This window comes from Parasteatoda tepidariorum, chromosome 5 (assembly GCF_982258835.1).
Source record: "Parasteatoda tepidariorum strain Cologne lab strain chromosome 5, Ptep-v5.0, whole genome shotgun sequence".
NCBI lineage: Eukaryota > Metazoa > Arthropoda > Arachnida > Araneae > Theridiidae > Parasteatoda > Parasteatoda tepidariorum.
The window spans coordinates 76,201,193-76,225,302 of NC_141759.1; the positions used below are offsets into that span (position 1 = coordinate 76,201,193).

Below are 24,110 nucleotides of genomic sequence, written 5' to 3' on the forward strand. Positions count from 1 at the left end.
AAATAATAAATATTTACTAAAAGTTATTTCTTGCGTGGAATTATCTTTAGATAACAGAATTTTATAATCGTGTGCAAAATTTTTTCAATTCCCTTAAAAAGCTCTCGATCTGTAGTGAAATACAAAAAAATAAAATTAACATTTGGGGGTCCAAACTATTGGGACCATATTCCCGACCGAACTATTGGGACCATATTCCCCAGATTACAGCTACCATCTATATTACGGGGGTTAGAAAATCGAATCTGTTGAGCAAAAGTTATGTTTATTCAGAGAAAGTATGTTTTTGCGTCTGATTGCGTAACTTAAAATAAAATATCGTGCACTAATTAATTTGCATATTTGATGTCACACCCTCGAATTATTAAGATGGAGTCCTAGAACGTGAAGATCCGATCATTAAATCAAAAGTTATTCAGGGTGGTACTTTTTTGGTTCACTGTACGCAAATGTTACCAATTTACGACATCTCACTGAGAAAATATGACTCGGGGGGAAATATTCAAGCTGTCTTCTCCTGTCCCCCATGCCCACAGTAGCCTCCTTTTCTTCTAAATATAATGCTAATCATAAAATACCAATTTCTACTTCAATTTGGAAAATAGCTAGTAAATTGGAAAAAAAGTAGTTTCTTTTTCTAAAATTCTCAATTCTACTTTACTTTTTTGTAGCGAATGTCAAATTTTCAGAAGGAGTGGCGCACATTATCTTCCATCTCAATTATATTTCAGAGGAAAATAAAGTTTTCGTTTTGGAAAATAGCTTTAAAGTCGAAAATAAGAGTTAAATATAAATTTTACTTGACTTTATTCCTGCGAATGTCTGAATTTCAGAAGGGGCGAAGTATATTCTTCGCTTTACTTTAATTTAAGGGGAAAATAAAATTTTCTTTTTGGAAAATAAATTCAAATTTAAAAAAAAAAAAAAAAAAAAAAAATTACTAGACTTTATTATTTCAAATGTCTAAATTTCAGAAGATACAAAACACATTTTAGCCCCCCTTACTTTATCTCAGAAGAAAATAAAGTTTCCTAAGAGGAAAATTAAGTTTTCTATTTGGAAAATATCGTCGAAGTTATGAAACAAAACAATTTTCTTCTTCTAAAATTTCCTACTTTACTTGATTTTATTCTATTAATGTTAATGTCTAAATTTCAGAAGATGAAAAGCAAATTCCCCACCCATTTCACTTTTATTTCAGAAGAAAATAAAGTTTTCTATTTGGAAAATAGATTCAAAGATGAAATCTTTTTTAGTTACCAATTTCTATTATATTTTAGCACTTTGAAATTTCAAAAGGGGCGAAACACTATGTTCGCCCCCTCATTACTATTTCGGAAGAAAATAGAGTGAAAATTGGAATTAAAATATTTTTTCCACTTTCACTTTACTTTTCCAAAAGTCAAAAAACACATTAATCGCCCATAACAAAATAAAGTATCCTACTTGATGTATAACTTCAAAGTTGAGAAAGAATAGCTTTTTTTTCTTCTTCTCTAAAATTACCTATTTTAATGGACTTCGTCTTGGCGAATAACTAAATATCAGAAGAGGCGAAGCACGTAAATGTTAGTGGAATATAAAGTTTTCTTATTTCAAAAATAGCTTCAAAACTGAATTTTTTTTTTTTTTTTTAAATTACCGATTTTACTTTATTTTTGTGAGTGTCTAAATTTCAGGAGGAGCGAAAGGCATCATTTGCCCCATCACTTAAATTTTATAGTGGCCCTCTGCCTCCCCCTGTTTGGCACGCCACTGGGTCTGACGCTAGATATTAGAGGAAACAATGTACACCAGAAGTGCAATGTACAGAAAGTGTTAACAATCAACAACATGCAGCTGTGGCCTTTCCCCTTCTCTGCAAAGCGTGTTTGTTCTTATGAGAAAGGGAAATAATTCGCGAAAAGCTGTTATACCGTTTTTTACCCTTATCTTTATGTTATAGTAGGTACGTAATTACAAAAAAGAAAATTTTCAGCAACTCTATCTTAACACAATTTCTTTCCTACATATATATAATTAGAGTACTGTATTTTGAAAAAACATGATGTGGTCTCTTCATATGGGGCCCCCTTGAACGTCGGGGCCCCGACTGCCCCGACGTAGTTACGACCCTGGTTATACATAGTATTTATGAAAACTGACCCTGCGGTATTGAGTATATATCTATTTGCGGTATGAAACAGACGATAAATTATCCATTGCTTTAAACAACTATTAATCTAATCATTCATCTATTTATTTATTGTTAGACAAAACTGAGTATTACAAAACAAGAAAAGAATTAATTATATTTGAACAATGAAGGCTTTAATTAGGACTGAACACCCACATTTAGGAAAGCAGCCATGTACAGCCCCTGAACAAATTATTAGACGCACTATAAGATTTTGTGCAAAATCTTAATTATCAGGTGATAATATACAGCTTTATTGTTTATACACAGCTGAAACCGGTTTGCACTCGTTTATTTTTGTGGATCAATTGATTAACATTGTAATGTACTAATATAGTACCTGATATAATAAATATTCTATATTTATATAACATATCGCCTAGTTTATTCAATCGCCGAATTTATATTATACATCACCTAATTAAACCAATTGTTACACGAACGTAAACAAGTGCAAACCGGTTTCAGTCCCGTAAAAACAATAAAGCTGTATAGTATATACTGATAAATAAAATCTTACAGTGCGTCTAATAATTTGGCTAGAGACTATAATTTAATACTCTGAATTTATTTAATTTTCTTCTTTATTTCGTCTGCATAAAATTCAGCTGTTCTCTTTCTCACACATTTTAACATTTCCAGATAAAAAATTACGGACATTGAGTATCAACTAAAATCTTTGTCACTTGGGTGGCATTGCACGTTGTTCTGAATAGACACCACTATCCTTCTTGGGCCGTCCGCTCCTGAATCCTACCCTATAATTACGCATCCCACGCACCTGCCTTAGATTACCCCCCCCCCCTCTAACAGTTCAATATAGACTGAGGCAGAAAAATTTTATGCGTATAGTAGGTTGCCAGAATAGCAGGATGATAAAAGAAAGGGAACTGAAAAAACTCCAAGGAGTCCCAATTATTTTTGCTGTTTTCTATTCACTACAAAAGCTTAGACTTGTTTCCTTTTTCTATTACTTCAGCAGCTGCAATGGGACGTATGTATTCTTCCTTGAAATAAATGCAATATTCTCTGTAGTTCATTGCATTGATTTCATACTAGTTTGTTTTGATTACTAATACTTTGTTTTGATTGAAACCTACATATTAAGTTATTTCTGGGCAATGTTACCATTGCTGTGTGAAAGATAAGCATAAATAAACTTGAGGGCCTTTAGAGAAAAAAAAAAATCATTGATCATAATTTTTTTTTAAATTATATTAATTTTAGACACTTGTTAAATTTTCATAACAAAATTCTAGCTGACAACATCTCCGTTAAATGCGTTGTAAAAAGCTTTATTTTAAATATTGCAAAAAAAAAAATATTTTTTTTTCCAATTAAATGTGCTGGAAAAAAAGGTATCAGTTAGGTTCGAAAAAACTTTGATTTGCGAAGTGCTAGTTCTCAAAGGAAAAGTTATTACTAAAAGAATCCACAGCACAGTCATGATAAAATTTTATTAATTTCCCCTTCATTGCAAAGCAACTGAAATGAGTTGAATAATATTCTTCGATTTTCCCCGTTGATTGGAGTTTTTTTTTTTTTTTTTTTTCCACCTTCGTTCTAAAGCAATAACGAAGAAAAATTCGAGAAAATTTTTTTTATTCAAACTTAGATTGCTTACAAATTAATATATTTTCTATCACGTTATTAATATTATTTTGCTTTACATAACGTTTAAAAAATAAATTATAAACATATCGTACTTGACGTTTACTTGTTACTGGTTTATTGTCGAATGCTACTGAATATTTGTGAAATAATAGCCATTATACAACCATAACGATAACGACTTTTATCTTATCCACCCATTTTAATCATAAGAATTTTCTTTAAAATGAAGGCTGTAAAAGTCGCCATATTCCGAGCGCTCAAAAATAGCCGCCCATTTTCAAGATTTTGCTAAACGTGAATGAGAAAAAAAGAAATTTAAAATAAAAAATGTTAAGTTGCCATAGGAAAAATTGGAAAACAAAACTATAAAAATCGAAGTAACCGAGATTGAAAGAGATAACGCATAATAGTCAACAAAAATTGAAAAAAGAATTTGATTTGAAATTGATCGAAACAGATGAAGTTTTTATTTTATCAAATATATCCTTCCGCTCAGTTTCCTGGGATTATTCATTTAAAGGAACTAACTAAAAAAGAGTCAGAAATAGATGGAATAAAGGAACATTTTTTCTGTTAAAACGAACAGTTAAAAAACTACTTATGAAACTATGCGATTTCTTTTTGAACAAGTGTGCGCAAAATGTTCTTTAGTCAGTTACTACATTCAAAACTAAGCTAACACTTCAAACAGATGGCTTTTAAGAGCTTCCCCAACAAAAGATAAACTTTTCCCAAGATAAAAATTAGGTTATCATGATAAGGATAAGTACATTCCCCTAGAAACAATCGTACCTGATAAGAGAGGTATCCAATCCAACTTAGTACTTATCAGTTAATCTTAAGGGAAAGTTATATAAATGAAATAAAAATATAGTACTTACCACTTATTTGAGATCAACCTACACGTTATCGAAAATCTGGATTGAAATTAGTGAGATTATCATTTGCGGTCAAAAGGATCAAGGATACAGCATATTAGGAATGCCAAGGATAAAACCTATGCATGATTCTCAAGGTCTTCATTACGTCATTCGTTATTATTTTTTTATTCTAATTTTAACCTTCGAAGAATGTATTTGTTAAACAAATGCATAAGTAGGATTTCATCAGTACGTTCTAATAGCAGATCTTGTTTTAGAATTTCTAGAATTGTAAGCCTAATCAATAGCATGATGATAATCGTAGTGAAATTTAAGAGACATAGATCCTTTTATTTCGATTTATGTATCTTATTTTAAAAGTGTTAATGATTAAATTAAAATTGCAATTCAGATTATAGATATAAGCAGGGTCTGATCTAGAAAAGCGAAGGTCCTTAGGCACCGAACTGTCACTGACCTCCTTGTTGTTACTTTCAACAGAATTTACATATTGATTGATTATGAAGAGTTTTTAAATTATTTATAACACCAGTAAATATTTGTAAATAAAAGCTTATACCTATTTCAATTTTTGTTAACTCTTTTTTCTAACAGACAATTATTAGGGAAAAACACACATAGAATATATATGCAGCATTAGGCCTCACAGGCCTTATGCTTTATGATAAATCAGACACTGGATATCAAATACTTGCTATGCAAATTATTAATATATCAAATGCTTACAATATTACATTGCATTTTAAAATGAAACTTGGACCAAATATACAGTGGTGGCCAAAAGTGTGGACTTATTTTAAAGTTTCATGTTTATCAACTTTGTGTGCTTGTAGAATATATTGATTTTCACTTAAATACAAACGTTTATAGATCAAATTGAAGATAATTTAATGTAGAATTTAATAACAAAACAGAATTAAAATAACTATATTACAAAAAAAAGTTATGCTCATTTTAGTAGAACAAACAAACACAAATTGTTTTGAATAAGGACGTGTTTTGTAATAAAAGCGTACTAGCCAATCACCAACACTGTTCTTAGGACCAATCAAATGTATGTATCTATAGTTTAGGTTATTTGGATGGTAAAAGAGTTATTGTTGTGGAAATATTTTGCGGAATGATGCATACTAGTACAATTAAATAGAGTATAGCTGCTTTTGAATATTTAAAGTCCTTTTTTTTTAGTTAAACTAATTTTAAATAATGTCATCAACAAGAAGAACTAATTGGACATCTACAAAAAGAAGCCGAATTGTCATATTGAGAGAAAATGGTCTCTCTTATGCTGAAATTGCAAGGCAAGTTGGTGCTTCAGTGACTTGTTCTGGTGTACGAAAGTTCTGTTTACGTTATGAAAAAACGAAATCAGTGGAAAATAAAGCCTAATCAGGCCGGAAAAAATGCACAAGTGCTACTGCCGATAGAAAAATTAAACGGCTATGCCTTCAAGATAGAAAAATTTCATCAGATGCCATTAGATGCGAAATGAATGCATGATTGCAGTAAGTTCAAGTACAATAAGAAGGTTATATGGATTTGGACTACAAGCTAGAATTCCAAGAATAAAACCATATTTAAATCAAAAGTAACGCGAAAAACGAGTTAAGTGGGCAAAAGAACACATTAAATGGTCAGAAAATCAATGGAAGCAAGTAATCTGGAGCGATGAGAGTAAAATATCGCTCTTCGGTAGTGATGGTAGAAAATACGCGAGACGTAGAGTAGGTGAAGCACTTCATCCTGATTGCATTGAAGCAACTACAAAAAACACAACAAATGTCATGATTTGGGCATGTATGTCTGCAGATGGTGTGGGCCGAATTCAAGTGATTGATGGCATCCTTAATGCCGAAAAATACATCGAAACTGTCCTGAAACCAAAATTGATACCTTCCATCAGGGATCTCTTCCCCAATAACGCACCATTTATTTTTCAGCAGGATTCAGCTCCATGCCACACAGCAAAAGTATGCTAAGTATGGTTTCAAAATAAAGGCATAGATGCATTACCATGGCCAGGAAACAGCCCTGATCTCAATCCAATTAAAAATTTGTGGCGACGTCTGAAAATTCTTGTACGAAAAAAACGTCCATCCAATAAAAGACAACTTTTTGAAGCTATAATTGATTCTTGGCACCATGTGATTACGAAAGATGAACTCCAAACACTCGTTCACTCGATGAAAAGATGTTGTGAAGCTGTTTTAAAAAATAAGGGTTATCCTACTAAGTATTGATTGTGTAAGTATCGCTTTAAAAAAATGCAAATCTAAGATAGATCTTATTATTAGTTGTATAACTTTTTTTGTAATACAGATATTGTAATACTGTATTTATTATTAAATTCTACATTAAATTACCTTCAATTTGATATATAAACGTTTGTATTTAAGTGAAAATTAATATATTCTACAAGCACACAAAGTTGAAAAACATGAAACTTTCAAAAAATGTCCACACTTTTGGCCACCACTATAGGTTTGTACGGATGATTCCTAAAAACATGGGGTTGCATCCAAATTGCTTAACAGTTTTCAGAAAATCTACACAAATTAAGAAATAAATAAAATACAATGACTTAAGAGGACGCTTTAAATGGTTGACCACGTAAAGATAAGCACATGTGAAGCTATGAATTAAAATTCGCCCTAAGACTCCTAGGTTGCGGCTTCCGATTAATTTGTACGCCTCAGCTTGGAAAAGTGCGCAATTCAATATTATTATACTTCTAGTATTCACAATATTAAGCGTCCTTTTAATTTAACTCTATATGAAACAAATGACGAATGAATTCACGAGAATTCTAACACGTCATGATGCTACCCAAAAAATAACCAGCGAAAAGTGATCATGCTTTATTTTTAAACACTTTATTTTGTCTCAAAAAGACTACCAGAATAAAAAAATTTTATATGGTAAAAATCGTTTATAACGACAAATAATAGCAGTAGATGAATTTGCTGCTAAAGCGAGCTTGTCGATAAATATTAAAATTGCAAATAAGATACTAAAAATGTAATCGACACATTTACCTATTTTTAGTCTAATTTGAACAACTAGTTACGAATTAGGATTTGAAATACATATCGAGAGTAGACAACTTTTGCCCGCAGATTGTAAACTGAATTATGCCTTTACTGTGTTTATTTGTAGTTCAATACTTTATGAAAAGCAGAAATGTCTCCGACATTAATGTTTGAATAACAAGTTTCCAAATTTAACAAGTTTTTGCAAAACAGAAATTAAATGAAGTACAATGCTTTTTAGAATCATTAAAAACAGTGAATGATGATTGTAAACCGTTTAGAAAGGAAATAAGATAGATATGTGATCAAAGAAGTGCTTTCTTTTGCAATGAGTGATAGCATAAGAATTTTTTATTTTTAGGAGGAAGATAACTTAGCCGATGGTTGCCCATACGTAGCTTCATAAAAATAAGTTTGGATTGTAAGAAGAAAACGATAAACAATGTTCGTATTTTTTTTTTTTTTTTTTTTTTAATATTTGCTTTTTCGCATTGATAATAAAAATAAATAATAAAGTCTTAAATTTTAAACTTTTTAAAATTTTTTTTAATAGTATTGCTAATTTAAACAGCGGAAAAATGTATTTTCCTAAAATAAAAAATGCAATAGCATTAGTTATAAACATTAAATGTTTGTATATGTGTAATATTAGCAATTTGATGGTAACTTAAAAATTTGTCATAATAGCGGACTTCTAATTATTAGTTGTATCGAGATATTTCTGTATTGGTCTAGATAAACTATAAATGCAAATAGTCAATGGATGTTTACAAGATAAAAATGATTAACTTACACATTATTTATGTGCTTAAATAAGTACATAAAGAAGTATATAAGCTATGTATGCGTGTGTAACTAATATTTGAAAATAGTTAAATAAAAAACTTAAACGGAAGTTACAATAATCGGGTGTAAAGCTGTTAAGTATATTAAACCAAAAATGTAAAAAAAAAATTAAAAAAATTAAACATTTAAAAAAAATTAAAAAAAAAAAAAATCAGAAAAATATAATTTTTAAAATTTAGAAAAATTATTAAGTTTTGATAATAAATGCAATAAAAATTGAAAAATAATAAATTCCGAAAGCATTTTGAAGAAAAATAAAAACATTTTATTGCGATGTATGTTTGATTAGTCTTACATTGCACTATATATATCTGTATGGTCTTCCTTTTCTGTAAAAAAAAATAATTTCCTACAAATTTTCTATAATTTATTTTCATTGCTATCAATTTTTATAAAAATTGAAGTTTATATTTTTCTGGGGATTGTTTGATCTTCATTTTCAACACCTTCGATTTTTATTTTTAAGTTTTTAATGCATGTTTACATTTTGAAGGTAAAGGTGTTCTTTATTTTATTAATTTTTAAATAATTAATACAATTAATATTCTTATTAGAGTTTGATTTATATAAAAGACACTAAATAATTTACAATAAAGCTGTATTTAATTAGCTGTTAAGTTATAGTAACATGATTACTACGTTTCATAATTGCAAAGAAAATTAAATGAAAATAAACATTGAGACAAAGATAAAACAAATTTTAGGATGGTTTAAAAGAATGGTTTTCAAAATGCTACCAGAAGAAAAACACCATTAGATCACATAATGGCCAATCCTGGTGTAAATTGTCTAGGAATACATTTATAATTGAAAAATAAAATATTTCAAAATCTAATTAAATTATATAATTACAGGGTTGGCAGGTTTTTGACACGTGACAGTTTTTGACAGTTTAAACCAGGGTTTGAACCGTCACGTCAAAAACCTCACTGTCAAAAATGTCGAAAATGTCAAAAACCTATATTCATATGTGAAATTTAATTAATACATAAAATTTATATATTTTTTAAAGGATAGTGTTTCTAAATATGTTCTAGAAAAAATAAATTTAAAATTTTGAAGAAACACTTATATTTTGAATAGTAACCAAAATCTTGTAATTTTGAAAACTCACATCTTTTGTAATATTATGTATTCATTTTCATGTGTTATTGAAAATCTGCAGTGATATTATTAAGAAATTTATTTATAACCAAATTTAGTGTATAGTATAGATTATACTAAAAATTAGACATTTTTAAAGATAAACATTAGCAGTTTTGTACATTAGACATCTTCTTTTAAAGAAAAATCTTTTTAATATTCTTTTAAATCTTCTTAATAATCTTTTTAACATAAGACAATACAAATTTAAGTGCTTTCTGTTAAATACACAGAGTAGTTAGTGTCGATTTACAGTATATTCAGCCTATTCATTTACTATGCTGAAAATTTAGTTTATCCAAATACTTGTGAATTTCATTTTGCTGAATACGATATAGTTTTGTTGAATATCTAAATATTCAGCTGTTGAACAATTACTTCTTGCTTTCAAGTTATGCATTATTTGTATTCTTAATACAAGTGGCGAAAAAAAAATTAAGAGATAAAAATTGTTTTAAAATGATAAGTGTAATAATTATAAATAAATATAACAAACAATATGAATTATATTTATCATTATTCATAAATATAACTACTTTTAAATTCAAATTAACATATTGGATAATAAAGATATTCGGTATAACATTAAAAAAAAAATTTATACACTTGTATCTTGTATCAAGTTTGTATTTATACAACATAACTTGTAAGTTCCTTATAAATATTAGTTATATGCTCCTTATATGTCAAAAATGCATAGTAATAAACTTTTAATTTTCTTAAGTATCAAAAAGAAAAAAAAAATTTAAATATAAATATTTAAACAATTTTTGTGCAAAATTTTTCTGCACATGCATTTGAATATAAATTTCTGAGATTTTAAATCTGTTATTTTACCTTAATTTTAATTAAAAAATATTTTAAAACCTGCTGATTACCTATAGTATAATTAAATTTCAGTATAATGCATGGCAACTGTTGGTAGTTTTGAAGTTTATATATTTTCTTGGCAAACTTCAGTTTTTGACATTTTTGACGGGTTTTTGACGGTTTAAACCAGTATTATACCCTTGTCATGTCAAAAACCACTTTTTGACGTCAAAAACCCAACCCTGTATAATTATATTATATAATCATTATAATTTTAATAATACATAACAATACATAATAATAATAGTATGTATTATAATAATAATTTATTATTATAATAATAGTGATTAATTAAGTGCTAAGTATTAAGACATGTACTGGATAACGAATTATGACTATTTTAATATGTTAAACATAGTAACAATGCAAGGAGAGTTTTAAATATCACATCCCTTAATTCGACGTGTTGATGTCAATTTTTAGTTTTTTTTTTATTTTAAGATAATTTATAAAGAGATTACCATTAATGACAAAACTTTGTCAATGAATATAAGAGAAAAATAAAATATGTTAATAAATAGCGAATATTATATAAATAATAAGAAAACAATTATTTGAGAAACCTTACATTTTTGTTTTACTACTTAAAAACATTAAGGCCATTAAAAAATACTTTCAAACCAAAAATCCAAAATAATAAAAATAAAAAAATTAAATAAACTAAATTAGCTATAAACTAAAATAACTTTCGTCGGAAATTAGTTAAAACTAAGAGGCAAATAATTGATTAACAATGACTAAATCTATTATGAAAACAAGATGTTCTTTGTCTTATTTAATGGAAAATAATCATAAAAATGATGAATAATTTATAGTTTTACTCATAAATGAAAGCTAAGGATTTAAAATGTTAGTTTTCTTTCTTATCGTTTTTTTTAAAAATTATTTAAGTAGTTACTGTAAAACATTTCTACACGCGTCAAATATATTTTAATTAAATACAATGCTTAATAAATATTTTCTTCTTCTTACAATTTTAAAGTAGAACTAAAAATGAATTTATTTTATATTCATGGTAGTTACTTGTTTTTTTCTTTCTATTTATAAGTTACTTTTCAAATCCTACTTCAATTTGAGAGGCCTCTATTAATTTGTGGACTTTCTGTTAAATCAGACTCAGTTCTATGAATTGATAATATAATAAATATTACATAAATTTATTAAATATTACATAAATAGAAGCTAATTTTTTCAGTAATATTTAACTGTCAAAAAAACATTTGCACTTTTTAGTCTATGGGTATAAAAAAACAGGTTTTGATAGCAAATATTTGTCAATGATAAATAAACTAAATATACGCTTATAAAATATATATTATGTAAGCGTATATCTGTCTAATTATACGCTTATTTATATGCGTAAATGGTTTATATGTCTAAATGGGAAAAAATAAATATAAATGAAAACTATATAAGCATGATTTTTTTTCTTTTTACTCATTTGAAAAGATTTGATTCTCGATAGACAAATACAGAATTTAGAATAAAGAGTTTAGAAAAAGCTAAGATAAATGACATAACTAATAATTTAGAAATGAAAATTAAATGTTCCAGCACTTTTTTAACTGTTTGAAAACATGTACACTTTGTTAGATATTGGAAAACACATGTTCTTTGTTTATAAATCATGTGCCCGCCTTCTCAGTTGTTATAAACTACATTTGTCAATGAATAAGGTAAAAATAAAACTTTTATAATCAATGAAGTAACGATTGCTATATGAGCATTTGCTTTCTTTCGTTTAAAACATATGTACCTTGTTACGTGTTCGAAAATTATTCACACGGAGAGTCATAATAATTAACAGTTGTTAGTGGGTAATTTAAAAATAAAACATTATTTTAAGTAAAATAATGAAAATTACTTTAACTTCTTGAATATTGATTTAATTCTTTAAAAATTAATAATTACCCTATATTGAAGTTTTGACCCTATATTAATAATTACCCTATTAACTGTAAAATATATGAGCTCACAGCTCTAGTTGTAAACTGTTGTCACTGCTTTTACTTATTTGAGATCTAGTTGTAAACTGTTTTCTATGAATAAGCATAAAGTTAGAAAATAAACATTATTTCTATAAAATATTACAATTATATGAAACTTAAAATTTCACATTTTTTTTAAGAAACTAAAACAGTAGTGACAAAACAGTAACTTATCATAATGCAATAATTTTTCGACTAAATACCGAACTTTCAATGTGGGGCTCTGAATTTTTTATAATGTATGGGAGAACAGTTGCGCTTCTTATTTTTTATAAAATATACGAATTTTATTTTTAAGAAATAAAAAGCAGTGTAATTTTATTATTTAAAAAGTATTAAGGAAATTGTAAATAGTGAGTGTCATAGTTACACTTTGTATAATGTTGCAATTACTTTTCCTAAAAATCTTTTCCTCAACATTTTTTAGCCTTTATTTACTCTTAATTTTATAACAGTTTGAGTTTGTTCAATGTGAAATTTTCAAGTGATTTTTTTTCTTCTCAATTTAAACATGAATATATCGAATTCATTTTGACTGACTAAAATTTCACTTTTCCTTCCGAAAAGAATTTCTATTGAATGGTCATTGCACCTGTGGCCTGATATCAAATTTCCTGTGAGGGAGAAATACCCTCTTTCCACGCCTTTGGGGTCTTAACCGTCTTTCAAAGGAGGAGGGCATTGAAAGAATTTTATGACTTTGTTTTTCAAAAAATCGCGTTTTTTTCTTCATTTATTTATTTTTGTTTTGGAGAGGGGGGATCTTACTTAGACAATCTTAAGGTATAAGACTAGATTCGACAACTTTTTCTTAAAAATATTAATAAAAAAATTTTAAAATCTAGTTTGTTTTATTATGTATAAAAACTTATAAAACTAGCAAAAAAATATTATTATTATTTTCTTTTTACGTGGCCACTTTTAGGTAAAAAAAGACTTTTTTTTTTCCTTGCATATACGCGAAACACAGTAAAAAAAAATTATATCACCTAACACAAAAAAAAAAAATCTTCCAGGATTTAATTTAGAAGGCTATCAACTATGTTCTGAACTATTATCTTAAAAGCAAGTGCATATACTACTGAGTTGGGGATCTATTTAGTTAAAAGCAAATTTTTAATAATTTCCGCACTTGTCTTTGAGAAGAAAAGAGGCATAAAAATTGAAATTTTACTCTTTTCTTCAAAACATATGCTATAATTATTAACATACATGAATAATTGAAGACAATTATTATAAAAACAAAACGAAATATCATGTTTAAGGTGGTGTAAAATGTGAAAAAATCTGATTTTGAGATAAACGCATTTAAAGACTTATAATCATTGGTCTAACCACCGTTATCACCTCGCACAGAAACTGCCATATTTTTGTTAATAATTAGAGTACAAACAAAAGTAAAGTATTTTTTTTTTAGAAGTACAAGGATTCAAAATTTATAATATACTCAATTTCGAAAATTTTGCCCAAAATAATGTTTTTGCACTAGTCATATACCTTAAACGCCCGCTTCTCAAACTTTCTGCTCCTTGAATTTTAATTGGTTATCAATTGTCTGGATTTTCTGAATAATGGCAGACATCCACTCCGCAGACTTTTTTCGATTCACTAAAAAGTATACCTCCTTCCCTCTTTCTCCGAGATGAGGGAATTTAACTCTTTTTTTTACGTACTTTTTCTTTGGCTTTAATGTTAATACAAATGTTCAAAACATTTATTTTTTTAAGTAATTTCTATGCCCTTTACATTTATCTCTTTATACCTTTAATATTTAAGATCCTTTCATATTAAATGTTCTTTCGTATTTATCTTCGTATCACGATTTAAATTTATCTTGTATACTTTTTTTAATGTATTACTTTTGATTGCAAAACCCTTATAACATTTTTTAAAAAAAATACTCTTCTGTCACCCTTTTCTTGAAAGATAATAGGCATTAGTTAAAATGCTTCCTAACTTCATATTCGATTGCCTGTTTTGTGCATGTGTAAATCTGAAAAAAAGTTTTGTTCAAAAATTTGCTAGTTTGATGTACATAATTAAAATAGAATTAAGGAAACTCTGAACATACTTAAATTATCAACCTTTTTGAGCTGGTTGTCCTGTATGCGGTGAGTATATTTTGTTGTTTTGGGGCATACACTTGTTTTGTAATTGGAAACATCCCGTTACTATCTTAACCCTTTAACGGGCCCTTTATTTCTAGTAAAGGCAAATTAAAGTATTTTTGGAATTGAAATTGTTTTAAGAACAGTAATTGATATAAAAAAAACAACTCATTTAGTTTATAAAAATGCCACTTTTTTGGTGGTAAATATATTTAACATGACCTATTAGGAGCTTATTGACTTTTATTTTTCTTTATTTATAAAATAAATTCCTTAAATGCTACAAACTTCAAAAGGAATTATGTATTTTATAACTTTTATACGTTTTTTAAAAGTGACAAATGGTTAGCAATTTTATTCAAACTCACTTCAAGAAAGCTGAAGTTATTGAAAAATGGAAACCTAAATTAAAAGTGGTAAAACGTAGTGGTAAGTATACTTACCACGGCTTTCAAAAGGGTTAAATGCGATGCTTATATTAGGATATAGCGAGTCATTCTATTACTTTTATAAATCTATAATTTTGATTATTTTTATTGTTCACCTTATTCCAAATTTAATGATAGCAATCTGTTCAATATTAACCTCACCATTGAACCTATTGGATTACTGCTATTCCACAATAGTTTTGTATTACCAGTTTTCATTAACGATCAGGTTCTCCTTAATTTAATTACTTTTGTTCCTATTATCGGCCTTACTTTGTTAGATTTTGTACTTTGAAATCAATAATTGTTTTCCTCCATTCAATTACTGAATATTTAGTATCCAAATACAATTTCGTTCCATTTAATTTCATAATATTATTATGTGTCATTACCTTACATAATTCCAAAACCATCATTAATCATACAATTTGTTCATTCATTATATAATAAGTAAATATTTAATTCGTAATAATAACACAATCAATTATTTTTCATTTGTAACAATTAGTTTTGGCGGGGGGCAGCATTATGTCAATCAATTTAACATTAGAATAAAAATTCAAAGTTAAACTAATAAACATAAAACAGTAATTAATAAAATATCTATACTATATTTTTAAGTGGAATATTATGAATTTTTTTTAAAAATATTTCACAATTATGTTTTAAAATCTATATACTTAATATGTTCAATCAATAGTAATCAAATTTGAATTCCTAGAATATATATTTTCATATTAGTTAAATTTCGAACTTTGATTCTGATGTTATAATATAATGGATTGCAACGAAATAACATAATGAAAACAAGGAATTAATTAAAAATAAAACGAAAAGTATTCACAACGAGCGAACATAATATTTAACTTAATAAAAATAAAACAAAAACGAATAAATTAAAAATGAAAGAAAAAAGTATACACAACAAGGGAATTAATATTTAACTGAATGAAAATAAAACAAAAACGACAATCCTTGTTAAAAATGAACGAGAGAAGTAATATTTAAAGGAAAAAAAACAAAAAAAAAAAACAATTATACTTATTAGAAATGAAAAAGTATACACAATGAGAAGTTTAATATTTAACTGAATAACAATAAAACAATAAAAATTCTACATGTCATAGTCATAAGCAAACCTTCTCCTCAGATGTTTACGCAATATTTGTTTGTCAACATTTTAAAAATATTCAGATTCTAATTTTACAAACTGTGACAAACAATGTTTTAATATTTCCAGTTTCCTTAAAATATTAATTAACAATAATAAATCCTGCAACTAAAATAATAATAATAAATCCTGCAATTAACACATTGAGATGAACAGCATCACTTTCCCTCTGCACCCGTGAAGGAGTGCTCAAGTTGTCAGTTGTTTTTCTATAACTCTTCGATACCTTCCTTGTACATAGTCAGGGGTCTGTCTAGGTTTTTTTTTTTAAAAGTACCTATTTTGTGAAAATTTAGACATAATTTGTGAGAACTGAAAATTATATCAAAAATTCGACACAAAAATATGGTAAAATAAGAAAATATTTTCAAAAATTGTCACTACAAATAAAAATTATTTATGACGTAAATTTCCATATATATTTTTCCCATATGCTCAAAAACAATTTTGCTATTGTAAAATTTTGTGGTTAAAATTTTATCCAAATTTAAAAATCCATGTCCACAGTTAAAATTCGACTTGAATTTTAAAAAATCATACATGCTTTGAGCCAGGCATGGAGGAAAAGTGCTTTTCTTACAAACCGTGTCGGAAGAGAATTCTTCTACTACGTCATAATAGCAATCAACGGCAAAAGTTCCATCCCAGTTTAATCTTGTACGTGTATGTAATCCCTTAGTGTTTTCATTTAACAATGTTCATTTGCGAACGCAAACTCCCCACCCCTTCTCACTAAATCTAATAATTTTCGATAAAGGAGCACATAGTCTCCTCTCTAGGGCTAGGTCCACCGTATCCAGAAGTCACACTGGCAATTCATCTTACCCGCTCAATGATTTTAACAAATTACTATTGACCAAAAATATTAGTTAATTATGCATCTATTTTGTAACTGAATACCTAAAAGTAAAGTGAAATTTAAACACTTAAAATTTACAACAACCTCGTAAAAAATTTTTTCCCCACTTTTAATTTTTTCCAGAGTGTAGCCACCCTGCTCATGTAAAACGATAGGCGGATGCCATATGGGGTCCACATGTATGGAATTGGGGGCTCTAGTCGAGCGGTTTCCAATTTCTTTCAGTCATGGAACCCTTGAAGATCGACTTTCGCTTTAGCGGAACTTCGATCTCATTAATTAAGTTCACCAGCGATTGCGAATATATAAACCTAAGAAGAGCAAAAGCTGAAAAAGAGTAAAATTAGCTGAATAAAGGTTTGCCTTGTAATAGAAACGAACAAAAAAAGGAAAGTTGTAATAAAAATTGAGGATGGTTATCAGAGAAACATATTTCTTTATTGTTGAATTTAGCTTTATTTTGGATTGAGAAAATTGAATTGAAAATGCTAATGCGATTTCTTCGTAAATGCATATTCCTTTACATTTTTTATTCAAGATATTGCATTTACTATTTCTCTAGCGATTGCGAATATATTAGCCAAAGAGCATAAGCTAAAAAAGAATAAAATTAGCTGAATAAAGGTTTGCGTTGTAATAGAAACGAACATAAAAGAAAAGTTGTTATAAAAGTTGAGGATGGTTATCAGAGAAACATATTTCTCTATTGTTGAATTTAGCTTTATTTTGGATTGAGAAAATTGAATTGAAAATGCTAATGCAATTTCTTCGTAAATGCATATTCCTTTAGATTTTTTATTCAAGATATTGCATCTATTTCTCTAGCGATTGCGAATATATTAGCCAAAGAGCATAAGCTAAAAAAGAATAAAATTTGCTGAATAAAGGTTTGCGTTGTAATAGAAACGAACATAAAAGAAAAGTTGTTATAAAAGTTGAGGATGGTTATCAGAGAAACATATTTCTTAATTGTTGAATTTAGCTTTATTTTGGATTGAAATAATTTAATTGAAAATGCTAATGTAATTTTTTTGTAAATGCACATTCCTTTAGATTTTTTATTCAAGATATTGCATTTTTTCTCTATCATTTTACTTGAATAGTTTAATAAAAATAACTAAATTATTAAAGACATTATTGATAACAATAGGGTAAAAAAAATTTGTTATATTTATTCAAATTCTGGATCTTGCCAGATTCGGGTGTGGGGATTTCAAATCTGAAATTAGTTGTTTTTAAACAAATTGTAAAATAATTTCAGATTTGTTTTTTAAAAAACAAACAAATTGTTTTTAAAAATGTTGTTTTTAGTCTTTGTTCTGTCGAAATGTGCAAGCTTAATAACGTTATACATAACAGGTGGTTTGTTTTACCACTTTACATCTTCACCTCCTTTTGTTTTACCTGTTCTTCTGTCTTACCTGTTGTCAATTTGTCATCGACTGTATTGGTTCTTTGACCTATATTAACTTGGGACCTCCGTTTACCTGTGACCTTTTAATGTTTTCTTATGTTCATTTCAGGTACACGTTTTTTTTTTAATGGTTCACTTTATGTTTTACTGTTCTTGAATACATCAACAGTTTATACTTTGTGTCCTTTATATCCTGTCACAATGTTAATGACCGCTTTGGTTTAGCGACCCAACTTACTCCGTAATATTACTCGTTTTAATCCTATGTACTGCCTGCACATGATGCATTGTATGTCATACTGTACTTTCCTGCGATGTGTTGTAAAATTTTTCATTTGTGTCTTTGGCTCACTATAAGGGAAGCCCCGTCGGCTTCGGCACTATAAGGCGGGACTCTCGGAGTATTTTAATTATTTTACTGCTGTTGTCATCAGACTCTGTAATGTTTACATAATGTTACTCTGTAATGTTACTTTTTGTATTTTATGTACTTTTTGTATTTTATGTACTTTTCTGTTTTTCTTGATTTTAATAAACATTTACCCGTATGCCCTAAATTGGGGCAGGTCGGGGTAAATATTTCATAACAGGTGGTAGCGTAAATGTTGTGACAAACTTTCAGGGGAGGTAGAGCACATCAAATGGGTTGAAATTGTATAGGAAACGAAGATCGGAAATGCCGTCGTGCGCACAATGTCGTCGTCCGCAGCTAGGTGCGCTTAACGGAATATAAATATAATTACTACCAGTATTACTATAGACGGAATATAAATATAAATGGAGTTTTAAAAAACCATAATTGGTAAAATAAACTCCTAACTTTTGAAACCCCTGTAACCTTCCAACAATATTTATTCGTGGAACACTTTTTGGGAACCGCTTTCCTACTTATAGATTTGTTCAGAACTCACTCTAACTCAATGTATCCAAAAGTTTCAGTCTGAAAAGGCTACATACTTGAACAGTTGGGAGAAGAATGAAAATCGCAATCATTATCAGAAAATCAGCAACCAGTCGTTACCACAGGAATGAAACCGCGGAACAAACAGTTAAAGTGAAGACACTTTCAATCAAATGAAACACCGTTCAGATGGAAAAAACTTCGGTATCTTAAGACCTGAGTTTACATTTAAAAAAAGGCAAACACTTCGAATAGAAAAAGAGCTCAGAAGGTTTTTTGGCAAATGGATCATGTCAACCATTAACCATAAGCCGTGGCTCAGGGGATAGAGCGTTCACCTTGCAATGAGCTGAACCGGGTACGAATCCTATCGATGGCTGATCGATAGAGTCCGGATCCGGTTTGCACCAACCACAGTACTGACGTGAAATATCGTCAGTGGTAGACGGATCATGAGTTAAGAGTCCCTTTGCCGTCAGGCTAGCCGTGGGAGGTTTTCGTGGGCTTCCTCTCCATGCTTCGCAAACACAGGTCAGTTTCACCAAAAAAGTCCTCCATGAAGGCAAATTTCTCCCAATATTTATTCTGGGAGTTCCCCTTGTTTTCGGGATCGGGTTTAAAATTACAAGACTACGGAATTGAACATTAGTAGTCGTGAAATCAAAATTGGGTTGGCTGTTCAATGACAATGTTAAAAAAATATTAAAGACAGTGAACTGGATATAAATACATTTAAATCTGCAATTGAAAATCACTAGTGTTCCGTTTTTCTCTCTGTTGTTCTTGTGGTTTCTAATGCTACTTGCCAATACCAGCTAGCTTGCTTGCTGAAACCAAGCGAATTTAAGGCAGAGAGTTTGTTCTTTGTTTTACGGTACGACTTCAGCAACACAAACATCAATAACCTTTTATAGGCTGGTCCCATGCACACTTTCAGTCACTCACAGTTCATAATTTTGACCTGAGAACGATCAGTCTCCTAGGTACGATCAGTCTCTAAAACCCCCAGAGTATGATTTGTTATGTGAACATGGATGAATTTGTGACCCGATAGATTTAACGTGCACCAGTCACTATTTAATACACAGGGAGTCTTCGACAGGCGGGGATCGAACCCACGACCTATTGAACATGGCTCAGTGCCCTACCAATCAGACTATCCCTGCCCCGACCCCTGATAGTGTAAATATTGTATATTATTCTCATCCCAGTTTAATCTTGCATGTAATCTCTTAGTGTTTTCATTTAACAATGTTTATTTGGGAACGCAAACTCTCCACCCCTTCTCACTAAATCTAATAATTTTCAATAAATGAGCACATAGCCTCTAGGGCTACGTACTCCGTATCCAGAAGTTACATAGGCAATTCAGTCTTCACAAGGCGGGGATTGAGATCACGACCTCTAGGATCCAACGCCCTGACAATCAGGCTATCCTGGTCCATTTTTTTCTTATTATTATTAATAAAATTTGATTTACTCACCTTTTCTGTGCAGCTTTCTTTTTTGAGGAATATTTTCTTTGCAAACTGACGTTGTTTCCAGCAGCTTTTCGGTTGATACTTTATCCAAAACCACAGAACAGGCGCTATACTTCTCGATCAAACTTCTTTCTTCCAAAGTCAATGAGTTAAGAAAAAAGGTTTCATTTGTAAATGGAAAACTAGGAGTAAGGCTCACTGGCGTCATTAGCGCACGTTGAGTTCCAGAAATAATATCAATGGATGCATTCGCGTTTCTCAATAAACGCGAGCAATCGGCATGTTCAGATTCGAAAGAATTATCTTTTTCATCGAAAGGTGACGCACAATTCGCATCATGAAGAAGCACGTTGTTATAAAAAGTGGGTCCACAACTGAAGCTGTTAGAGAGAATAGAACTTTCTGTGACACTTGAGATCTGAACACTACAGCATTTTTCGAGGTCTTGCTTACCTTCTTGCAAACAGCAACCATGTATGAACCTTGTATCTGTTATTTTTGGCCTGCCTACATTCTTTCTTACCCTAGCAAGACATTTTCTTAGAATTTCTTTTCGTGGGTGACCTACTTTTTTTGTTGACTTTCCCACAGTTTTTGAAGACGTTGCAATTTTTTTCTTGACCATGCAGTTATCTTTGGTGTCATCCACCTGTTTAAGTCGGCCTGCTTTTTTTGTTGATTTTCCTGCAATCTCTTTCTTTAACGTGCCATTTTCTTGGATGCCATCCTGTTTAAATTGCAAACAATTACCACCCTTTGTACCTGCTGTTTTTGACCTAGCAAAACTTTTTCTTTGTTTGTTTACTTTGTCAATGTCTTCTTTTGGGCGACCTACTTTTTTTGTTGACTTTCCCACAGATTTTGAAAACGTTGCAATTTCTTTCTTGACCATGCCATTATCTTTGGTGTCTTCTACCTGTTTAGGCCGACCTGCTTTTTTCTTTGACTTTCCTACAATTTTTGAAGACAATTTTATGTCTTTTTCGACTTTGCCAACTTTCAGAATGCTATCTTCTTGTTTAAATTGGCAATTACAAACTCTTATGTCTGATTCTTTTGGCCTGCCTATATTCTTTCTTGCCTTGGCAAAGCATTTTCTTGGTAGGCTTACTTTTTTTGTTGATTTTTGAACAGTTCTATTAGACGCAGCAATCTCTTCTTTGACTATGCCAACTTGTTTTTTAGGTTCATTAACGTTTTGTGGAATATTAATCTTATTATTTAAGTTCAAAGAATAGTGGGTGCTGGAATGATTAATTGTAGTAGAGGCAAAATGTTTTGTGTCAATACAAATATTAGATTCACCATTCCCTGAAGGTTTCACATCTAAGAATGGATGTATACGATCAACCATAGAATGTTGATCGAATTGATCATGAATGTTGCTTTCAACAAATAAAGCTGCATAACTTTTACAAGGATTTTCTAATGGCTTTGGCTTCATCCTTTCTTTAAGAATGCTTAAACACTTTTCGGTCAGATGATTATTACTTTCATCTTTAATAAAAGTTAAAAGAATAGGTTTAAAATCTTGATCGTCGTTTTGAAACACTCTACTTTCTTCAAAATTAGTCTCTGAGGAAATATTTACAATGTTATCCACGGCAGGCAAAACATTTCCTCCATTTTCACTTAAAGCAAGTTTTTCAGGACTGCCATGTTCCATTTTTTGCTCAGGAACTATACAGAATTTTCCATGCAAATGTGGCATAATCTAAAAAAAGAATAAATAAAAAATTGACAAACAGAAGTTTATAATGTTTTCTTAGGATTTGTAGATTAAAATCAGTTTGATTAAAACTTTGATTTGAAACATGACTTAAATTAACAGAATGTTTTTTTTTAAATAATTGGTTTAATTAAAATAAATCATCAGTTTGAAAATTTATAAGGAGTTATAATATCAAATTACTTAAATTTTTAATAATTTTTATTGTCTTAAAATTTAGTGTAAGTATTTTGCTTTATTAAATTTCAATTAGCGCAAAGTTACGTTTATACTTTGTGTACATTAAATTACAGAATTTTAGAATTCCTGTTTTACAAATCTTATAATTCTTTTATATTTCTCAGAATGTAAATAAAGAACAAAATAAATATTAAACGTAGTTTTATACATACATATATATATATATACATCTGTAAAATTAGATATTTTATGTATTTTTTTTCCCGCAAAAAAAACATGATGGTAATGAAAATCTTACCGATTCTTGGATTCAAATAGCATCTTCGAGAGAAAATTTTATTTTAATATTAAAAATGTATTTCTGAACCTTTAAGTAAGTGCAATTTTTAAAAAAAATTAATATGGCAACAAAAAGTTATTTAATTATAAATTCGGATGGCCCTTTTTTTAGTGTGGTTTGTTTTTAATGAATGAGAGGTGAAGTTATTTTGTGCATAAATATTTGTCAACTTGAAATTAATGCCTAAATCAACAGAATTTGTTTTGAAGTTCTTAAAGTTTTTTTTTTATTATTATATTTATGTTAGTTTTAAATATGTGAAATTAATTAGCAAAATATCCACTATACATAAAATAATTTTTAAATATATTCTGTATTGTAAAATGTTAAAAACAAATTTTAAATTATATACGCTTCAGCTGCATCAGTGAACTCAGTACAATTTTATATAGTAGATTTGGACAGCGCAAATTCTTCTTCAAATTTTGCATTTAAATATCTTGATGTATGAGTGTTTTCAAACAAATTGAAACTCACTTTTCTAAATAAACGCGTTTTACATGGCCAAAAAGTATAAAAAATACGCAAAGTATAAGTATACAAATCCTCAAGTATAAGTATACAAAATTATCTTACTTGAACAAAATAATTTGTTTCAAAAATTTTTAATTAATATTCGTGACAAATACGAATGTTTTCTAACAAATATCCACTCAAACAAATATCTACATAAAACAAGTTTCAAATAAATTATGCATTGTAAAATGTTAAAAAAATAAATAAATAAATTTTTTTTAATGAGTCCACTCTTGTCATGTACATTCTCTGAACTTTGCATTTTATCTAGCGTATTTGGACAACATCAATCTATCATCTATATAGTTATATATATTTCTATATCAGGGGTCTGTCCAAACATTTTGTAAAAGGTCCATTTTTCGTGAAATTGTCAAAAAATTACTCACATTCTTTCAACCAGGGTCCGCTTTTATGAATTTGTGCAAATAGGGTC

General features: G+C 29.0%; 1 protein-coding gene across 1 annotated transcript in view; it reads right to left on the minus strand.

Annotated features, from left to right (window-relative positions):
* Positions 1-24,110, minus strand: part of LOC107450601 (uncharacterized) — a 133,080-nt gene that overhangs the window by 90,096 nt on the left and 18,874 nt on the right. Inside the window, exon 2 of the mRNA XM_087164311.1 lies at positions 21,363-22,623. Within this exon, the coding sequence (XP_087020437.1) occupies positions 21,363-22,620 (1,258 nt within the window). The 5' untranslated portion in view covers positions 22,621-22,623. The remainder of the gene's footprint in view (positions 1-21,362; positions 22,624-24,110) is intronic.